Raw genomic sequence first — 17,499 nt, forward strand, 5'->3', positions numbered from 1 at the left:
TGTGGTGGGAGGGAAATGGTCTCTACTTTGTTTTATACCACCCCACCCCCCCCTTTACAAAGCCAGATGAAATTATTTTCCAGTCATACCACTGCAAAAACAAACATGGAGTCTAAAGGTTATTTCCTTTGTGTCTTTCTGAGAGACATTCGTTTTGACTCCAAAGGGGAAAGGAAGATGTTTTGTCAATGACCTCAAAGTCTCCTCTGAAAGTTTTTACAGTATCACCTGAGGTAGCAGAGCTGCTCTTTTGTTTACTGATATATTCCACTTGTTTGCGTTAACTTAAAAAAACTTACAAAAACAAATTGTTGTTTTTTCACACCAGTTGCAATTAGAACCTTGTCGTGGTTGGGCTCAGTTAAGGGCACAGTCTGACAAACACCCCTGCTAAGTGAAACTTGTGCAATCTATTCCTCACTCTTTCATTCCTGCCTTCATGGGTCTCTCTTTTTTGTAACATTGTTCCTGCATCTGTACCAGGGAACCAGATCAGAGTACTAGTCTGAGTTTAAAAAAAGGAGTTGTGGGGACTATTTCTAATTGAAATCAGATTCAGATTCAATTTAACATGGGGCTACACACACACACACACACAAAAAAAAAAAATCACTGGCACAATGCAGGAACAGTGTAAAGGGGAAGAGGGGAGGAATGCGTGGTGGGGAATGCATAAGTAGGAACTTTTACCAAAAACTAGTTTGTCAAACTATGTCTTGAAAGACTTTACATTCTTCCAAGCCAGAGCCACTCTTTCCTGTGTGTGCAGGTAAAACCTCATACACAGGGATTACAGTTGCAGGACTCTCAGCGCTATTGTAATATCAAAAAATAATAACTGTTCCTACACACTGACACAATTAACCAAATTCCATTCACAGATCATTGTTAGCAACTCGTGCAGCATTTTATGTAGCTGAAGTTGGAGACCAGTTCTATTCCTGAGTTCCATCTCTGGCTCTAATGAGCAATAACTCTGAATAATTCTGGCATTCAGTTCACCTACCAGTAAAAGAATTACTTTCCTCACAGAGCTTTTTACATTTAACCAGATTTTTTTAATGAGCTTTGACATTCTCAGATGAAAAGAATAATGTGCACAATGTATTATTATAGCAAAAACTGTATATGACAGATTCCTACATGTTTTCCTGTCTTTTGTCTCACCTTTCCTGTCACCATACTCCTACACGGAATTCAATACATACCGTAAATGTTTGAGTAATGCCAACTTCAAACTAATGAATTGTAATTAATGTACTCATTCTTTGCTGAGCAATGTCGTGTGTGTTTATTTTTATCTGATACTTTTTGGATAGAGACAGAGGTTACTCCCCCTGAGAGTTCAAATATCAATAGTGCTCTAGATAACAAGGGAAGTTTTTAATGATTCCCACAAAAACCACTGCCAGCTGGTAACAAGACCACGGATGAAATACACAGAGTGTAAAATTTTTGCCTCTAGTGCTATTCCTAAGGGGCCAAATCTAGAAGTGATATTCAACTTTGCCTAGGATTCAGCAAGAGTTTTCCAGTTGAGGAGATGATAAATAAGAGTTTTAAGAATTGGCCAGAGTTAAAATCCTGGAAAGCAAACATTTATAAATTGACTCCGTAGAAATGTAGTCTCCCTTCTAATTTCCCTATGAGTGGAGAAGATGGAGAGGATCTTCTATATCTCCTTGCAGAAGCGCAAAGTATAGTTTTATCTAGTCCTCACCATGTCTGAAAACCTTATGCCTCATGATCAGAAGTGTCTAAGGTTTCATTGACTTTTAATTTAATATTTTAAAGAGTATTTTGACTGCCTCTTTGCCTCTAGTATCTGGCAACAAGCACAGGTGTTATGTGACTATACATCTCTTCATGGATTAGAAGCAGGTGCTCTGGTAAGTTAAAGATGTTGGTGTATAAAAAAATAAAAGGTTTAGCAGCTATGTCTAACAGAAATTTAATAAACAATAAAAGTAAAAACTAATACAAATAGGATTACTGGATTTATTCAATGACATATTGTCAGTCACTGCCTGTTGTCTGTGTTACTGAATTGCTGTCCTGCTTCAAGGCAATTATCAGCCCCGAAATATTTCCATCCAAAGGTTTCAACTGCAACAACTGTGAGGACATGTGGAAGATTCTTCTGTCATTATCTCACCTTTCAGTACTAACATGAGTTCTTGACTGGGAAGCTCTGTGACTAGTGGAGATGAATAAACACTTGGAGCTGGTATTTGACTGGTTAATGTATGTGCTAAACTGTGTGTGTAGTGCTTGGGAAGCTCAGCAGTTCCTGGGGGCTGTCAGACTGATCACACACAGCAAACCAGCCCCGTGTCTCTGCCTGTTGCTCCCAGCAAGCCCTGATGTGCCAGTCAGGCTTTGCTATCAAGTACAAGCTTGTGTGTTCTTAAAATGTGCCTTCAACTCACTGGTGTACTCAGTAACTTGAAAGCTTTCATATACTCTAAAAATTTGTCTTGCACTCCAAGGGGGAATCTTTGTTCTTAATACAGAGCCCAAACCTGCAAGTTCTCTGTGTAAAACCAGGCTCCCAGCATAGATGTACAATTGTTAAGCAGCTGGTTGCATTTCAGCAATGGTAAAATGATCCTTGTTTTGTATTTCTCTACAATAATTTCTGATTCTTTGGGATGGAAGGCTGTGAAACCATGAGTTGCTATTAATTACATTAACTTGCATGATCGTATATATGCCCATTTTTGCCTTGCAGAAATACTTAGGGCAAGATGTGCTCTTCTTTTTTCACACATCATTGTATTGGAGAGGATTTAGCACATTTTCTGATTTCATTTGCCAAATTGGGGGTTTGAATTTAAAATTTACAGCTGACTTGACATTCCAGAAAGTAAGTATGATTACCAGTTATGTCTCTGTCTTGTAGTAATGTATCTAACCAAGGAAAGAAATACTGGAGATCTGAACTTTAACTTCAAGGACCAAATATGAGATTTCCTTTACAAAGACGTTTAGTCAATTTAAAACAAGTCTGTTTAGTCAATTCTTGAGGAAAATGTACAGTTATAACTGGACATTTAAACCCTCAACAGTTATTCAAGGACTAAAACTACCTTAGAGGTTAGTTACAGGTCATGAAAACATTAGAAAGATGTGAAGGGAGGTAACCGAATATTTATCAATAAACCCTCTAAGTTTTTGGGGGTTCTTTTGTTACTGTCTCAGGGATATTAAAATCATTCTTTTAATGTATGTATCTATACTATTTTAAATATTTATATATAATCAATATGTGCTTTTTTTGTTGACAATAGCTAGTTTTAGGGTAGTAAAAACAGATTGTGGAAATGTGTTTTTAACAGTACAGAAGTTAAAATTAATGATTACTTGGTTTTAGATATATCAGTGTATCACTATGATCATGTACTTCAGGAATACCTGGTAATTTATAGACTAAACAAGGGGTTCTAGTAGGGAACTGACAGGTGCTACTTGTTCCTGCTTGGAACTGGCTTTCAAACTTGCTATCTATATTTCAAATTATAGACCTTCAAAGACTAATCTAGAGAAAGACAATATAGTAAATTACAGGTGAAAAAAGAGGAAAAAATCCCAAGCAGATACAACTGCATAGTCAAGAGACCCAAACGAAACAGAAGGAAGAAAACCAAACTACACACGAGTTTACCTTGTCAGAATTGGAAGATATCCATATTAATCAATCTTGGGAGATGCAAACAGAATATGAGAAGAATTATCTTGCTGTGATGGGCTTCAGGAAGGCCATGAGGCATTCCGCCCCCCCACCTTGGGAAGGATTTAATAATCTCACATTTATAAAGTTGTGATGCTTTGCTTACCTTTTATGCCCGGCAGTTACAATTGCTGTATGTGAAACCAGAGAAGTAAGGGATGGATGGCAGCTCCTCTCTGCTGCTGTTTGTACAGGGAAGCCCAGTACAAACCCTGCATATGCGGCAGCCGTTGTGGGTGGCAGTGGAAGCGAGGACATAGCTGATGGGAGGTGACAGCTGGGAATACAAAAGAAAAAACAATTGGGATTTGGAAGCAACAGGTGGGAGCAGTATTCGGAAAAGTATAGTCAAGACTTCTGAGGAGGCAGGAACTAATCCAGGCCTCATGGATTAGGTCCAGTAGAAGGGCAACTTGAAGAGGCAAAACAGGAAATGAGCAGGAAGAATATGCTTATGTGGTATGACTGGGAAGCAAATACAGGCAGCAAATTCCTACTTCATCAAAGCTGTACTTGTTTCTTAGCCTGATCTGTATCCTAACACTTATCTGTGAATGATATGCTGCTGCTTGTGATAGAAAAGAGTGAGTGACTCGGTTATTCCTTTAAGAGCAAACGTGGGTGAGCTGTAGCTGTGGAGCTGCACTGAGCTCTTCCACGACAGGTGGACAGGAAAGGGACAAAAAGGGTTATTTAAAGTCTGCCTGCTCTCGGTGCAGTGGCAGGTGTGCTGGCAGGCAGCTCTGTGACCTTCTGGAGTCGAGCTCCCTAGTAGCCAAGCTGGATGTGACTGACAGGGCTCTGTGCCCTCAACACAGAATGTCCCAAGTTATTTATATGGGTTTGTTTAGCCTCGACGAGGCTCAGGGGGCACCTCATTGCTCTCCACAACCACCTGAGAGGAGGTTGCAGTGAGGTGGGGGCCGGTCTCTTCTGCCTTGCCTGCTGTGAGGGGACAAGAGGAAATGGCCTTAAGCTCAGACGGGAGATTCTGATAAGATATTTGAAATAGATTTTCCCCTGCTAGGGTGGCCATGCATTGGAATAGGAGGAATCACCATCCCTGGAGGTGTTCAAGAGGTGTCTGGATCTGGCACTGGGTGATGCGCTTTAATGGTTTGGGGGTTACAGTGGCAGTACCAGGTGGACATTGGACGTGATGTTCTTAAAAGTCTCTTTCAACCTTGATGATTCCATGATTGCTTTGTGCCACGTCCCAGGTAAGGTAGGCAGTGCAGGGAGACGTGGATGCCACATCCCCAGAGCACGGCAGGCTGGAAACGCGACCTCACCCCCAGCACGGGAAGCTCTGAGGCTAGTCCCGGAGGAACGCCTCAGGCAGCGGGACCGCAGCCTTCTGAGGACCGTTTGGGGATGGATGGTCCCGAAATCCATTCCTGCCCCTCGATCTCCCCTGGTCAGGGGAGGGGATGGGCCCTGTCGCCGCCCGCATCGAGGGATCGGTGCCTCCATGGGCCGTGAGGGGATGGGGCGGATGATGGGGGGGAACTCAGGGAGCCTCGCGCCGGCCGCCATAGCCAGAGCGCGCGGGCACGTGCACGGTGCGCATGCGCGGCCCCCTGCTCCAACGCACACAAACACACACACACCCCGCGCGCGCCCCCGCCGTCCCGCGCGCGCCGTCCTCTGTGTCTCCGCGCCGCGGCCACGCCCCCCCTGGCGCTCTCTGACCAATGAGCGCCCGGCTTGGGGCGGTCGTGGGGCGCGGCCTCTCTGCGGCTGCGCACGCGGGGTCTCCCCGGCGTGTGAGTGTGTGCGGAGCGCAGTGCGCCTGCGCATCGCACGGCCCGCGGCACAGCGCGCCCGGGGCGGGGGGCTCGGTGCGCACGCGCGATGGGGCCGCCGTGGCCCGGCCGGGGGGGGGGGGCCGCGCATGCGCGCCGCGTGCCCGCCCCTCGCCAGCAGCAGAGGAGGAGGCGGCGGTGGCGGCTCTGGGTGAGAGAGCGTGAGGGGAGTGAGAGGTGCCGCTGCCGCCCCGTATCCGGCAGGACCGCGCGGAGGAGGCGGGAGCGCCCCGGCGGCGGAGGGACCTGAGTGACGGCGGCAGCAGCAGCAGCAGCAGGAGGAGTCAGTGCCCGGCCCGCCCCCCCCCCCCCCGCGCAGCCCCGTTGCAGCCCCCCCTCCCTCCCGCCCTCCGCGCTCCGCAGCCACCAACATGTCGGCGCCGGCGGCCAAAGTCAGTAAGAAGGAGCTGAACTCCAACCACGATGGGGCCGACGAGACCTCAGGTGAGGCCGCGCCGGGGGCGGGACGGGAATGGCGGCAGCCGGCGCGGCCTCCGCCTCGCGCCGACCGCCATTTTCCCCCGCCGCACGGGCCGCGGCCGCGCCGGGGGCGGGCGGAGCGCGGGCCCGGCCGGGCGGATGTGCAGGCCCGGCGGCGGCGGGAGGAGGCCATGTTAGCGCCCTTTTGTCTGCGCTGCCGGCCCGGCTTTCCTCCCCGCGGGGCCGGGCGGGGGGCGCTGCGGCTCGGCGGAACAGCGGGACCCCCCCGCCGCCCCTCCCGGAGCAGCATCCGCGGAGCCTCATTGTGCTCCGCCGCCGCCGCCATGATGCGCCGCCGCCTCCCGCGCCGGCCGCGGCCGCGTGGTGCTGCCGGGCCGCGCGGGGATGGAGCGGCGGAGACACGCGGTGCTAGGGCCGCCCGCGCCGGCCCCACGTGTGATCTCGGCTTTTAAAGGTCGGAGTTGGCCCCGGCCGCAGCGCCTTCCCCACGTGCGTCCCCCGCGCCCGCGAGAGGAGAGGAGAGGTAGAGCTGTCTCCCAGCGCGGGACGGACCGTGCGGAACGCGCACCGGGCGCTGCTCCGCTCCAGCCGCTTCCCGCTGCCGCTCATTCATCTCCCGCGTGGTGGGTAAACAGCGCTCCGTAACCCAGGCCTCGGCCAAACTTGGTCCGGGGAAGTGCCCATTAGAAAATATCTCCCAAACGGCGGCTTTCGCGTCTCGTTCATCTGTAATCGTCCCTTCGAACGGTCTTTTCGGTTTTTGGAAGGTGGCATGTGCCCAGATAGGCTATTTTTATTGATGTTCCAGTGCTCTGTAAATTACTTTACGTTCCTTCAAATGTGTTGGTCGTAGCAAGTGTGGCTTCCAGCTTTTTAATTAAATTGTTACTGACTTACGATTTAAGTTGGCTTATAAAACTGTGTAGCGGGATGTGAGCTGTGGTTTCTAGGGGTGAACTCACTTTAAGGGCTGTTTTGTCGAACTTTGGTGCACTTCAACTGCAGCACACCCTGTAAAGCTGGAGCTTTGAGGCCTTGTAAGTCTTGTGACATTTAATAGAAATACCGGAGAACTTCTACAGTAGATCAGTAGCTTTAAAGAGAAGCTCCAGGTGATTTGTCGGGCTTGTGAATGAAGGGATATTGATGCGTTCTCATTTGTTTTTCAGAAAAAGAGCAACAGGAAGCAATTGAACACATTGATGAAGTACAGAATGAAATAGACAGGTAAACACTATCTAACTTTTAAAATATTTTAGCAGAAATTGAAATGTAACTGACAAAAGTGAAAGTGTTTAGTAAAGTGAGCACGCAGTAGTACTTACTGTCTTTGAACTCCACCAAGATATACCTGTGTTCTGACTTGATTAGAGGCATTAAAATAACAAAGAAGTGTCCTGGTTTCTTGCTTAATTGTGTATAATTAAAGAGGTAGAACTTGAGTTAAAAATTTTTAATTAATTGTGGTATTTTTGATAATAGAAATGTATTTTCCACTGGCTTCTCAAGTTAATGTGTAAGCTATTTGGCTAAAGTATTTCCCTGTTAGCAAGTAGAACCAAACACTTGGCTGAAAAGTCAGCTTTTATTATACACTTTTATTATAATATTCATGTGCTTGTGCAATAATACACAGAAAATGTCTCTGAGATGTTAATTTTGTATGCCAAAGCTCTTGGGGCTGTGGGTTCTGTGTCAGTCCCTGCCTGCATGTTCTTTCCATGCCCACTGTCCTACAAGGACTGCAGGTGACTGTTGGGGCTGTGACCGTGTGACGCTGTTGTAGTATCAGAGCTTTGCCTTTTACAACAACAATTCAATTTTAAGGCTTCAGATTTTACTTGCACAGGGTGCAGAATTGCTTTGCTGTAGCTTTGTTGCCTGCCCAGAAGTTAGAGGGAGCAGGTGGTAGGGCTGTGTTACCCATCTGCAGGTCTTATGCAGACAAAATGTTCAAGAGGTTAAATACTGCTTTGCTTTGCGTAAATAAAGGTCCATCCCTGAAAAATCTTCAAGGTGTTTAGAAGGTTCCATTCAGACCAGTGAGATTGCTTCTGGCAGAGTGTTTTCTTATAAGTTGTTACAGTGTTGAGTTTCTGGGGTTTTTGGGATACTTCATCTGCAGAATATGGCAGACTGGTCTTATCAAACCCTTTCAGCTTTTAGTGAACTGCTCTGATGTGTCCTTAGATCCCAGTTTTCTCCCTGTGGTTAACATGGCTCTTTCTATTACAGACTGAATGAACAAGCCAGTGAGGAAATTTTGAAAGTAGAACAGAAATACAACAAACTCCGCCAACCATTCTTCCAGAAGAGGTCAGAATTGATCGCCAAAATCCCGAATTTCTGGGTAACAACATTTGTCAACCACCCACAAGGTATATTCTTAAGAGCCCTCTTCTCTTCCCCTGTAAATTCAGTGTTTGCTTGCTTGTTATGTGAGTGTCTTGAAGCTCTGAGGGTCTTGTAGAGCTGTTACTAAGCATACAAAACACTTCCTTTCTGTCCTAGGTTGCATTTTTAAAGCTTTTTCTGTCTTGCACTTGTTGACCAAAGGAACATCTTGTTTACTAAAATACTTCAATCCTAAAATATCTTTCTGCATTTTAAATTGCAAGTTTCCCACTTTATTCAATTCACTGGGAACTTTAAGTGAAAAGAAACCAACAAAAAATTATTCTAGTTTGTTTTGAAGTGAGCTCCTTGGGACTCTTGACAAAAAGCTTTCTACAAAAATTCGTAGACTGCTTAGACTGGGCAAACCACATGCATGAAAATCTGTTTCAGAGGGAAGAGTGGGTATGTGTGGGTAGGCTGTTGGCTGGTAAATTGAAAAGAAAGAGCTGTGAGAAGTTGGCTTGGACAGATGTGTTGCTTTTTAGATCTTCCTGGCTATCAGTTTCCAGTGTTTTGCCTGCCTGACGCATGTTTCATGGCTTTGTTAATGTGGGATTCCTCCTTCTCTCTCAGTATCTGCACTGCTGGGAGAAGAAGATGAGGAAGCACTGCATTACTTGACCAGAGTTGAGGTGACAGAATTTGAAGACATCAAATCAGGTTACAGAATAGATTTTGTAAGTACTTTCAATGATTCCTTCACTTGTGATTTTAATGTCATTTTTTTAATGTAATTGCATGTTGGGTTGTAGTTTATTACTTAAATCTTTGCAGTTACCCGTTTAGTGCCAGGTTTGACTTGATACGTGTGTTTCCATTCTGTGGGTTCTAACTCTTGCTTTCCACTCTGCAGTATTTTGATGAGAATCCCTACTTTGAAAATAAAGTTCTCTCCAAAGAGTTTCACCTCAATGAAAGTGGAGACCCATCTTCAAAATCAACTGAGATCAAATGGAAATCTGGAAAGGTCTGTATTGCATCTGGGAGAGCATAAGTGTGACCAAGTGAAAATATTACCAATTGCATTAGCTTGTCTCTTCCTTGGCCAGGATCTAGACTGTGTGTGTTGTTTATGTAAAATAATTATTAAATGAGGAATTCCAAGGACAACAGGTTTTGGGGGATCAGATAGCAGTGCGTGATCTTGTTTTACTTTTTCCTCTATTTCCTCAACTTCATTTCCAGGTGCCACATCTTTTGTAGAATTTGCAGCCACAATAACGTGGGCATACCTGTCACCCAGGCAGTGTTCAAGCATTATTAATTTACTGCTGTTCATTTCTGTAAAAGTTAAAAGTACTATGGTGTTATCCTGAAGATTTTGAACTGAGTATTTAAAAGTAGAGCTGAGGGTTGCAGTTACATTGCTGTTTGTTTTATCACTCTCAGACCAAGGAGAAAATGTAATGTTTTACATATGGAGAACTAGAACTTTTCTACGAGAAATTACATTCCTGTACAGACCAGTTGAGTGAACTTTACTGTACACCACTAAATCAGTGTGGATTCTGCTACTGTTCTTCCTTAAACAGTCTAAACCTATAAATGTTGTCATTCTGTCAGGAGAAAAAAACCACCAGAAGTGTGGTGTAACCATATGGCCAAAGACATAATTTATTTAATTTCAGACCTAAAAAAAGATTGTTGCAAACTTATTACACTTCTGGGATAAGGTGATAGATAAAGACCTTACATGTGTTCTTGTGACCACGTGTTTTAGCAGTTTGTGTGGGGTTTTTTTCCACTTACTACAGTGAGTGGCCTGAAGACTTCAAAGTGGGAAATCTTAGGCAAAAAGGCCTAGGCAGGTCTCAAATGAATACAGAGGTTAGAGGTGTGGAGACTTTCTTAAATTGGGTGTTATGTAGTAGTTACTGCAATTACAGCTACTTTGTGTGGCATTTAGGCCTTGTGAGTTCAGTGTGTCATTAAACACTTGTCACACTTGTGTTTCCCTGAGACAGGGAAACATAAATCAGATGTGAGATTCTGTGAATTTTCAGTGTTCCAGTGGAGGCCATTCTTTCAGTTGAAAGAAACAAGTGGGTTTACTGTTCTCTCATGTTGATGAGAAATGCAGTATCTTCTGTCAGTTGTTTGGGTTTGAGATGTTTTTTACAAACTTACCCTCAAAGAGGGAGGGGAAAGTGACTTCTTAGGGTTGTTTAGGCAAGTACATTTTTAAATGGTGCTTTCAGGAAAAGAAAAATGCCATAGAAAGATGACTTTAGGGAACTTCTTAACTTTCTTTTCAGGACCTGACAAAACGTTCAAGCCAGACACAGAACAAGGCCAGTAGGAAGAGGCAGCATGAAGAGCCGGAAAGCTTCTTCACCTGGTTCACTGACCACTCTGATGCAGGGGCTGACGAACTAGGAGAAGTCATCAAGGATGACATCTGGCCCAATCCCCTACAGTACTACTTGGTAGGTACAGCCCTGAGCAGGGCATCTGCACCCACAACAGCACTGTGAAAATAAGAGTGAATTTGATCACTGTAGTTGATGTTGCAAATGTGTCTTTAAGGTTCCTGATATGGATGATGAAGAAGGGGAGGGAGAGGAGGATGATGATGATGATGAAGAGGAGGAAGGATTAGAGGATATTGATGAAGAAGGAGATGAAGATGAGGGGGAGGAAGATGAAGATGATGATGAGGGAGAGGAAGGAGAGGTGAGTAATGTTGCCCTTCATGCCATTCATCTGGTGTCTGAGAGGGATCTTATAAGAATACCAAGCCATTGTGACAAAGGTGAACTGGTTCTTTTCTGCACCCCAAGGTGTTTGGAGGGGAGAAAGAGAACTGTCACTACATTAACTTGAGTGGTTTCAGAGTAGTAATAAGTATGTTTGTGTATATGAGAGACAGTGGAAGTACATAGTTTCAGAAAATTTGTAGGGGAAGTGCTCTAGAAGAACTAGGATGTTAATGTGACAAAATTCTTACTTAATTACTGAGGATTCTAGCAATGCTTTACATATAAATGGCTTTTGTTGATGCATCCAGTCATCCTTCCCACTTGTTGGTTTATTTCTGCTTATGGCCAGCCTAGCTAAGACTGTCTGTTGGGTTCAGGAATTAGAAATTTGCTTTAGTAGTAAGTGGGATTCCAGGGTCAGCATCCAGGCTGATGGGAACTTAGTTTATAATGTCTTTGTTTCTCAGAACTGGGAGTGGTGTGTCTGACTTACAGCAGCACAAACTACTTGGAGTGAGAGGAGGGCTGTTCTGGGCTCTATTTTGTAACCTAGAATTTGGCATGTGAAAGTTGAAGCATTTTGTTCTTCAGAGTTAAAAATGAGGGGAAAAAAGATGACCCCTTCACTTTCCTCATGTTAAACTCATGTCAGTACTTGTAGTGATTCTAAGTCGTGGTTTCTCAAACCTCTGATGTGTTTTCCTTGGGACACCCAGGTAGTGAGTGATTTCTGTGTGGTTAGCTGGGCACTCAGGGCAAGTGTTACTATCATTTAGTGAAGAGGGGAAGAGATGATCATATAGCACCATGAGTAACACTGTAAAAAGGTCTGGTCACTGCATTTGCTATCTGAAGTTTAGTGATTAGAAATATTTAATTGTTGCTTATCTTTCAACAGGAGGATGAAGGAGAAGATGACTAATTGAACACTGATGGATTCCAAACCCCCTTTTTACCTTTTTAATTTTTCTCCAGTCCCTGGGAGCAAGTTGCTGTCTTTTTTTTCTTGTGCTCAGTCGCCTTGTTCTCTTGAGGTCTCTTTTTCTCTCTTCTACACCCTGAATTCACAATTTATTTTGGGCAAATACCTTGAGCAGAATACAGTGGAAAAGAATCTACCAGTTTCTGTTTCAAGTTCATTTTTATCCCTTTCTGTCTCAAAACAAAAACTGTTTATGAATTCAACACACCATGTTCTGTGGGAAAAAAGAAAACCTTCTGCTCCCTTCACTCTGCTGGAAGCTGAAGAGTGCTAGGCCCCTGTGTAGTAGTGCATAGAATCTAGCTTTTTTCCTTCTTTCTCTGTATATTGGGCTCAGAGATTACACTGTGTCTCTATGTGAATATGGACAGTTAGCATTTACCAACATGTATCTGTCTACTTTCTCTTGTTTAAAAAAAAAGAAAAAACTAAAAAAAAAAAAAAAATAAAAATAAAAAAGGGGTTATAGAAGGTCAGCCGGGGTGGGTTTCAGATGTTTGGGTGGGTTAAGTGGGCATTTTGACAACATGGCTTCTTCTCCTTTGGCATGTTTAATTGTGATGTTTAACAAACATCCTTGCAGTTTAAGATGACACTTTTAAAATAAAATCTTCTCCTAATGATGACTTTGAGCCCTGCCACTTGATGGAGAATCAGCAGAACCTGTAGGATCTTATTTGGAATTGACATTCTCTATTGTAATTTTGTTCTTGTTTATTTTTAAATTCTTTTTTTCTTTTTTTTCTTTTTTTTTTTTTGTTTTGGTTTTTTTTGTTTGGTTTTTTTGGGTTTTTTTGTTTCACTGGAAAGGAAAGAAAGATGCTCAGTTTTAAACGTTAAAGTGTACAAGTTGCTTTGTTACAATAAAACTAAATGTGTACACAAAGGGGCTGGTTGGTCTTCACTGAAAGAAACAGTTTTTATATCCTATTTAGAACTTGCTGGTAGCTTCTTGGCATTTTTGGGGGCATTTGGTCAGTATTTCGATAGTGCAATGCAGCCTTGTGGTTGCATGGACTGAACCAGTTCATGTAGTTTCTGCTGTTTCAGTACCTGTAAACTTTCCTTTGGCAGTTCCTACTGCACGCTGACTTTTGAGTTCGCTGTAGGGCCGTGTGCTGTGTGTGAAGACACGGGTGTATATTCATGTTTTGCAAAAAGGAAAGTCACTTGATTTGTAGAATCCTTAGTAATTTGCAGTACTGTATCTCCATTATATCATTTTGCATGAAAATACCATGCAAGCTCAGAATAAAAAGACCAAGGGGTTGTCTTGAAATATTTGGGTGATTTTGTAAGTCTTTCCAGTTGAACACAAATCTTAATTGCAAGCTAATTTGGGGGCTATTTCAAAGAGCAAGATTCTTAGTAAAGTTCATGTATAAAAAGTTGCTACTTCACTGCTTTTTTTCCTTGGTAGCAGCATGTATATGTGCTTTAGATACACTGTACTCTCATTTTAAGAGACTGCATTTGAGAAACTTGTAACAATTTCACATAAGAGGTTGTTGGAACTGGTATTCCACAAAATGTAATGGAAGTTGTTTTAACATGCTTTGCTTTTGAAATTTTAAAAAAAAAAAAATGTTGTATCAGCTCATCTGAAATTCAAACAGCTCTTTGGATGTGTAGAAAAGACTGTCTTCTGGGAAGACTTTGTTATCTGATTCCTTTTCCTCACAGAATTTGCTGTAGTCAAATTCAGCTTTTTTTGATGCTTAAGAATGCACTTGGCAGAACAAGATCAATGTCTGGTTGAGACGTGCACAAATAACGTGTGTGAGGGAAAACATTCTGTAAGTGTGTGGTCCAACTTGGATTCAATCCAGTTATCAGAGACAATGCAACGTCCAGTCTCATGTAATCAATGCAAAAATAAGACAACCATGTACTTTATTCCATCTCAACAAAAGCTTCTGCCCTCATCCTGCTTTGCAGAGCCAAGTACAACGTTGATCAGTAATGGTTTCTTACCATCCATCTAGAGAGAGAAGCAACAAAACCTGTGGAGTCCTATAAATTTTAGTGTCTTTTTAATTTGATTCCTTTTTGTTGTAAGATTGAAAATAGCTTCCTGTTCTGATAGAGGGTCGATGTGCTGTTACTTGCCATGATGCCTCATTACTTAATTTTTATGTAGTCCTAATTGTAGTTCCGCAAGGAAAATAATCTTTTGCTAGTCTTGAATGCTTTAGGAAAAATATTGTGCCGTTTTTGTTCCATCCCTGTTGGTTACTAGCAGAAAACCTATAGAAACTGTTTTGAAAGTAATCAAAGGTTCAGGCTCTGTAAAGTCAAATACCAGGAACAAGAAATGAGAAGTCTGGATAATTAAATGCTACTTAAGAGATTTTTCTTGCGCATTCTTTAGGATTTTACAGGGTGCCAAAATACTTGCTACTGTACTGATAATACTGAATTTGCTGTGAAACTTGAGGGTTTACTCCTGGCAATGGCTAAAGAGTAAACTGACATGGTAAAAGAATAAACCATATTAGTTAAGTGGTTTTTTTTTTTTTTTTTTTTTTTCTAGCATGGAAATGATTAGGGATTAACACATTTCTCTGCAGTGCTGAAGAAGTACTACAGCTGGCCATCGTATGCTCTGACTGTTCACTTAATGTCTAATTTGGCTGAATACATGTAATGGGTGTCCATTTTTTACTGTTTATTTTATATGTGTATAAAGAGCTTTTAAAGAGACATCCACCTTGGATAATAATGGGAGGTTCATTCTCATTAAATATCTGTCTATCATTAATTCCTCACTGCTTGAGCTCTTCACATCCAGTTAATCCTGCCCTGTGAAATTTTTCACAGGTGGAAGCTGACTTCAGGTTTTTTAGCCTGAATTTCCAGGGTTAGAACATAGAGTTGGCAGCAATTTAATAAAGGTGAAGCTGCTGTGCTGGGGCTATATGACCTAACTATCTCAAAGGTTATATTTAAAGTTTAATTGCTATAAAATGGAATCTTTTGTCTGTAATTTCTAGTGCCAAAGGAAACAAATACATCCATGTGTGTAAATACAGTTAGAAAGGTTTGGGGTTTTTAAAGAGATTATCTGTGTACTTATTCATACTTGTCAACATAGTTTCTGTCCCTGTAAACAAGCATTATCTGAATCGATTTCTCAGTCATTTATGACATTCATTTGAACCTGTAAGCTCTTTGTACCACACTAAACCAGGTGCATAAGGATAGTACTTTGTTTATTGGATACTGTTCCTGAATCTTGAAGCCATGTTGATTTTGGTTTGGTTTTTTTTGTTGGTTTTTTTTGGTTGGGTTTTTTTTTTTTTTTTAAAGAGAATGAAATCAATGAAATAATTTCTCTGCTGTACCTTCAAGCTATCCTTCTGTTTGAAGGAATTAAAGTACATTTAACTGTTACTTGATGTTACCATTTCTAAGAGTCTTTTTCAAAACAATCAGTTTTTTAGTCCCAAACTCGGCATCATCTTTCATGGGTGAGGTGGACAGTGTCTGCCTCTCCTTTATGGAGAAGAGTGAGGGGATGTCACGAGTGACTGGTACACGACACTTGCTTCCTCCGGGAAACAGATATATGCTTAATGTCCTCCCTCTCCTGGATTAAAAATTGAAACTTTTAAGACTTTTTCTTGGTCATCACCTTCTCCGCGTGAATGTGCTCCAGGGGAGTGTCCTTTCTCGGGTATGGTGGAGGACAGGGGTTGCCGGATTAAGTCCCCGCCTCGCTCCGGGAATCCCCAAAGAGTCCGCGCAGCTGCCGGGCCGGTGCCACTGCCCCTTGCCGGCTCCTGGGCAGGACCTGCGCTCGGCAGCAGGGGAGGATGGTGCCTTGCGGGACCCTGGAGGGGCTGGAGAGGCACGTCGTGGTCCCAGTTGTGACACTTACCTTCCCGTGGGACAGGGGGTTGCCGAATGGGCAGGAACTGCTGATCCCACGTACCGGCCCCCTCTCTTCGCAGGATTTGCGGGACACAGCTGAACCACGCCCGGGGAATGGGCTGGGATGCTGGGTAGCCCGGGACACGTCCTCTGGTATCACCCGGGAGCTGAGAGCCAGCCCTTTCCCTCCAGGCTGGGGAACTCCAGCTCCCCAGCATCCCTGAACTGCGCCCTGCCCTCCCTCTGCCTCCCCTGAAGGGTCTGAGACCTGAGGGAATTAAGGGGAAGCCGCTGTATGAACCCCGAGTGCGTGGTGGGCAAAGGATCCCTGGAGCCACCGTCCCAGCCAGAGCTGCCCAAGCACCTCCCCAATGACGGAGCCAAACACAGCCCGGATCCCGCCTGCTGGGCCGGATCTGCTGAAGGTGTGGAAATGTCCCTGCTCCTCTGGAACTCAGTCTGCACTTACTAGTTTGATTTTCCCCTTTCCAGTATTTCCACTGAATGAACAGTCAAATTAAAATAATTGCTTAAACACTAAACAGGCCCTGGACCATGTTCTAAATAGCATCAGGTTTCCTGAAGGGTTTTTATTAATCAAATGCAGTTGCTTTATTAACAACAGGGGCATATTCAAAGGTTTTGTATTTGTTTAAGGCTTTATTAATTCAAGTCAGTTAAGCTAGGTCCAAATTTTTAATTTTCTGATGAGTTCCTTTTATTAATTATGCAGTTGCTTACAAGATGTTTAGGCTAGAAAAACTGTTCTAATTAAGTAAAAGGAACACACTTCTGTTTATTAGTATATTTCTAAATTTGTATGTGGGAATACTATCACCTCCAAATGCCTTCTGATTCACAGTTGTGCACTGCTCCATGACTGAAAAGCATATTAGTAGGGTAATAACATTATGTAATACTGCTGAGGAACGTCTTTAAACACCTGAAAGCAATATCTTTTTAATTTGTTTTAAGCACTAGGCCTGTGACACACTGTTGGTTCTGTGTGATGCTGTGGCACTACTGCAGCACCGTGTTTTTTCACTACGATAGCTGAGAGATTGCTGCCAGCCTCGCCAATGTCTGTGGGATGTTTTTTCACTCAAATATATTCAGCAGAAACCCCAGATCCTGCGTGTGAAGGGGCAGTTCTGCAGGAGAAAATTTCCCCAGAGCCCAGCACTGTGACCGGCATCGTCCCGTTACAGCGCTGGGATCCAGGGATCCCGTCCTAAGGAGAGCTGCACTTCGCTGGTTCCCCTACGGATAAAGGCCGGTCACGAGCCCATCTGGAGAACTGAAACCTGGGAACCACCCAATGGCCCCAGCACAAAGGGCCCCGGCTGGGGCAACCCGCGGGGGTTTCTGCTCAGGGCTTCCAGAGGGACGGAGCGGGGGATCTGCCGCTGTGCCTCCCGTCCCCTGCCTTCGGCACGGACCCGCAGCCCCTGTGCCACCTCGGGCACTGACCTCTCCAGCCTCTCTCCAGCCTCTCCTTCCCCGGCGGGCGATGTGCGGTACCTCCGCGTCCGCGCGTTTCCCCTCGGGGCGGTGGCACCGCCTCAGCCGGGG

At 44.0% G+C, this 17,499-nt stretch overlaps 1 protein-coding gene across 1 annotated transcript; it reads left to right on the top strand.

The window, feature by feature from the left end:
- Positions 1-5,620: 5,620 nt before the first annotated feature.
- Positions 5,621-15,447, top strand: SET (SET nuclear proto-oncogene). Its single transcript, XM_042052571.1, has 8 exons — positions 5,621-5,979; positions 7,146-7,203; positions 8,212-8,354; positions 8,947-9,050; positions 9,227-9,340; positions 10,629-10,799; positions 10,900-11,046; positions 11,971-15,447. The coding sequence occupies exons 1-8, from the start codon at positions 5,907-5,909 to the stop codon at positions 11,992-11,994; spliced, it is 834 nt and encodes a 277-aa protein (XP_041908505.1). The 5' UTR covers positions 5,621-5,906; the 3' UTR covers positions 11,995-15,447.
- The last annotated feature ends 2,052 nt before the right edge of the window (positions 15,448-17,499 follow it).

This window comes from Corvus kubaryi, unplaced genomic scaffold (genome assembly GCF_017639235.1).
Source record: "Corvus kubaryi isolate FWS band 111438036 unplaced genomic scaffold, C.kubaryi_AGA036_p1.0 78, whole genome shotgun sequence".
NCBI lineage: Eukaryota > Metazoa > Chordata > Aves > Passeriformes > Corvidae > Corvus > Corvus kubaryi.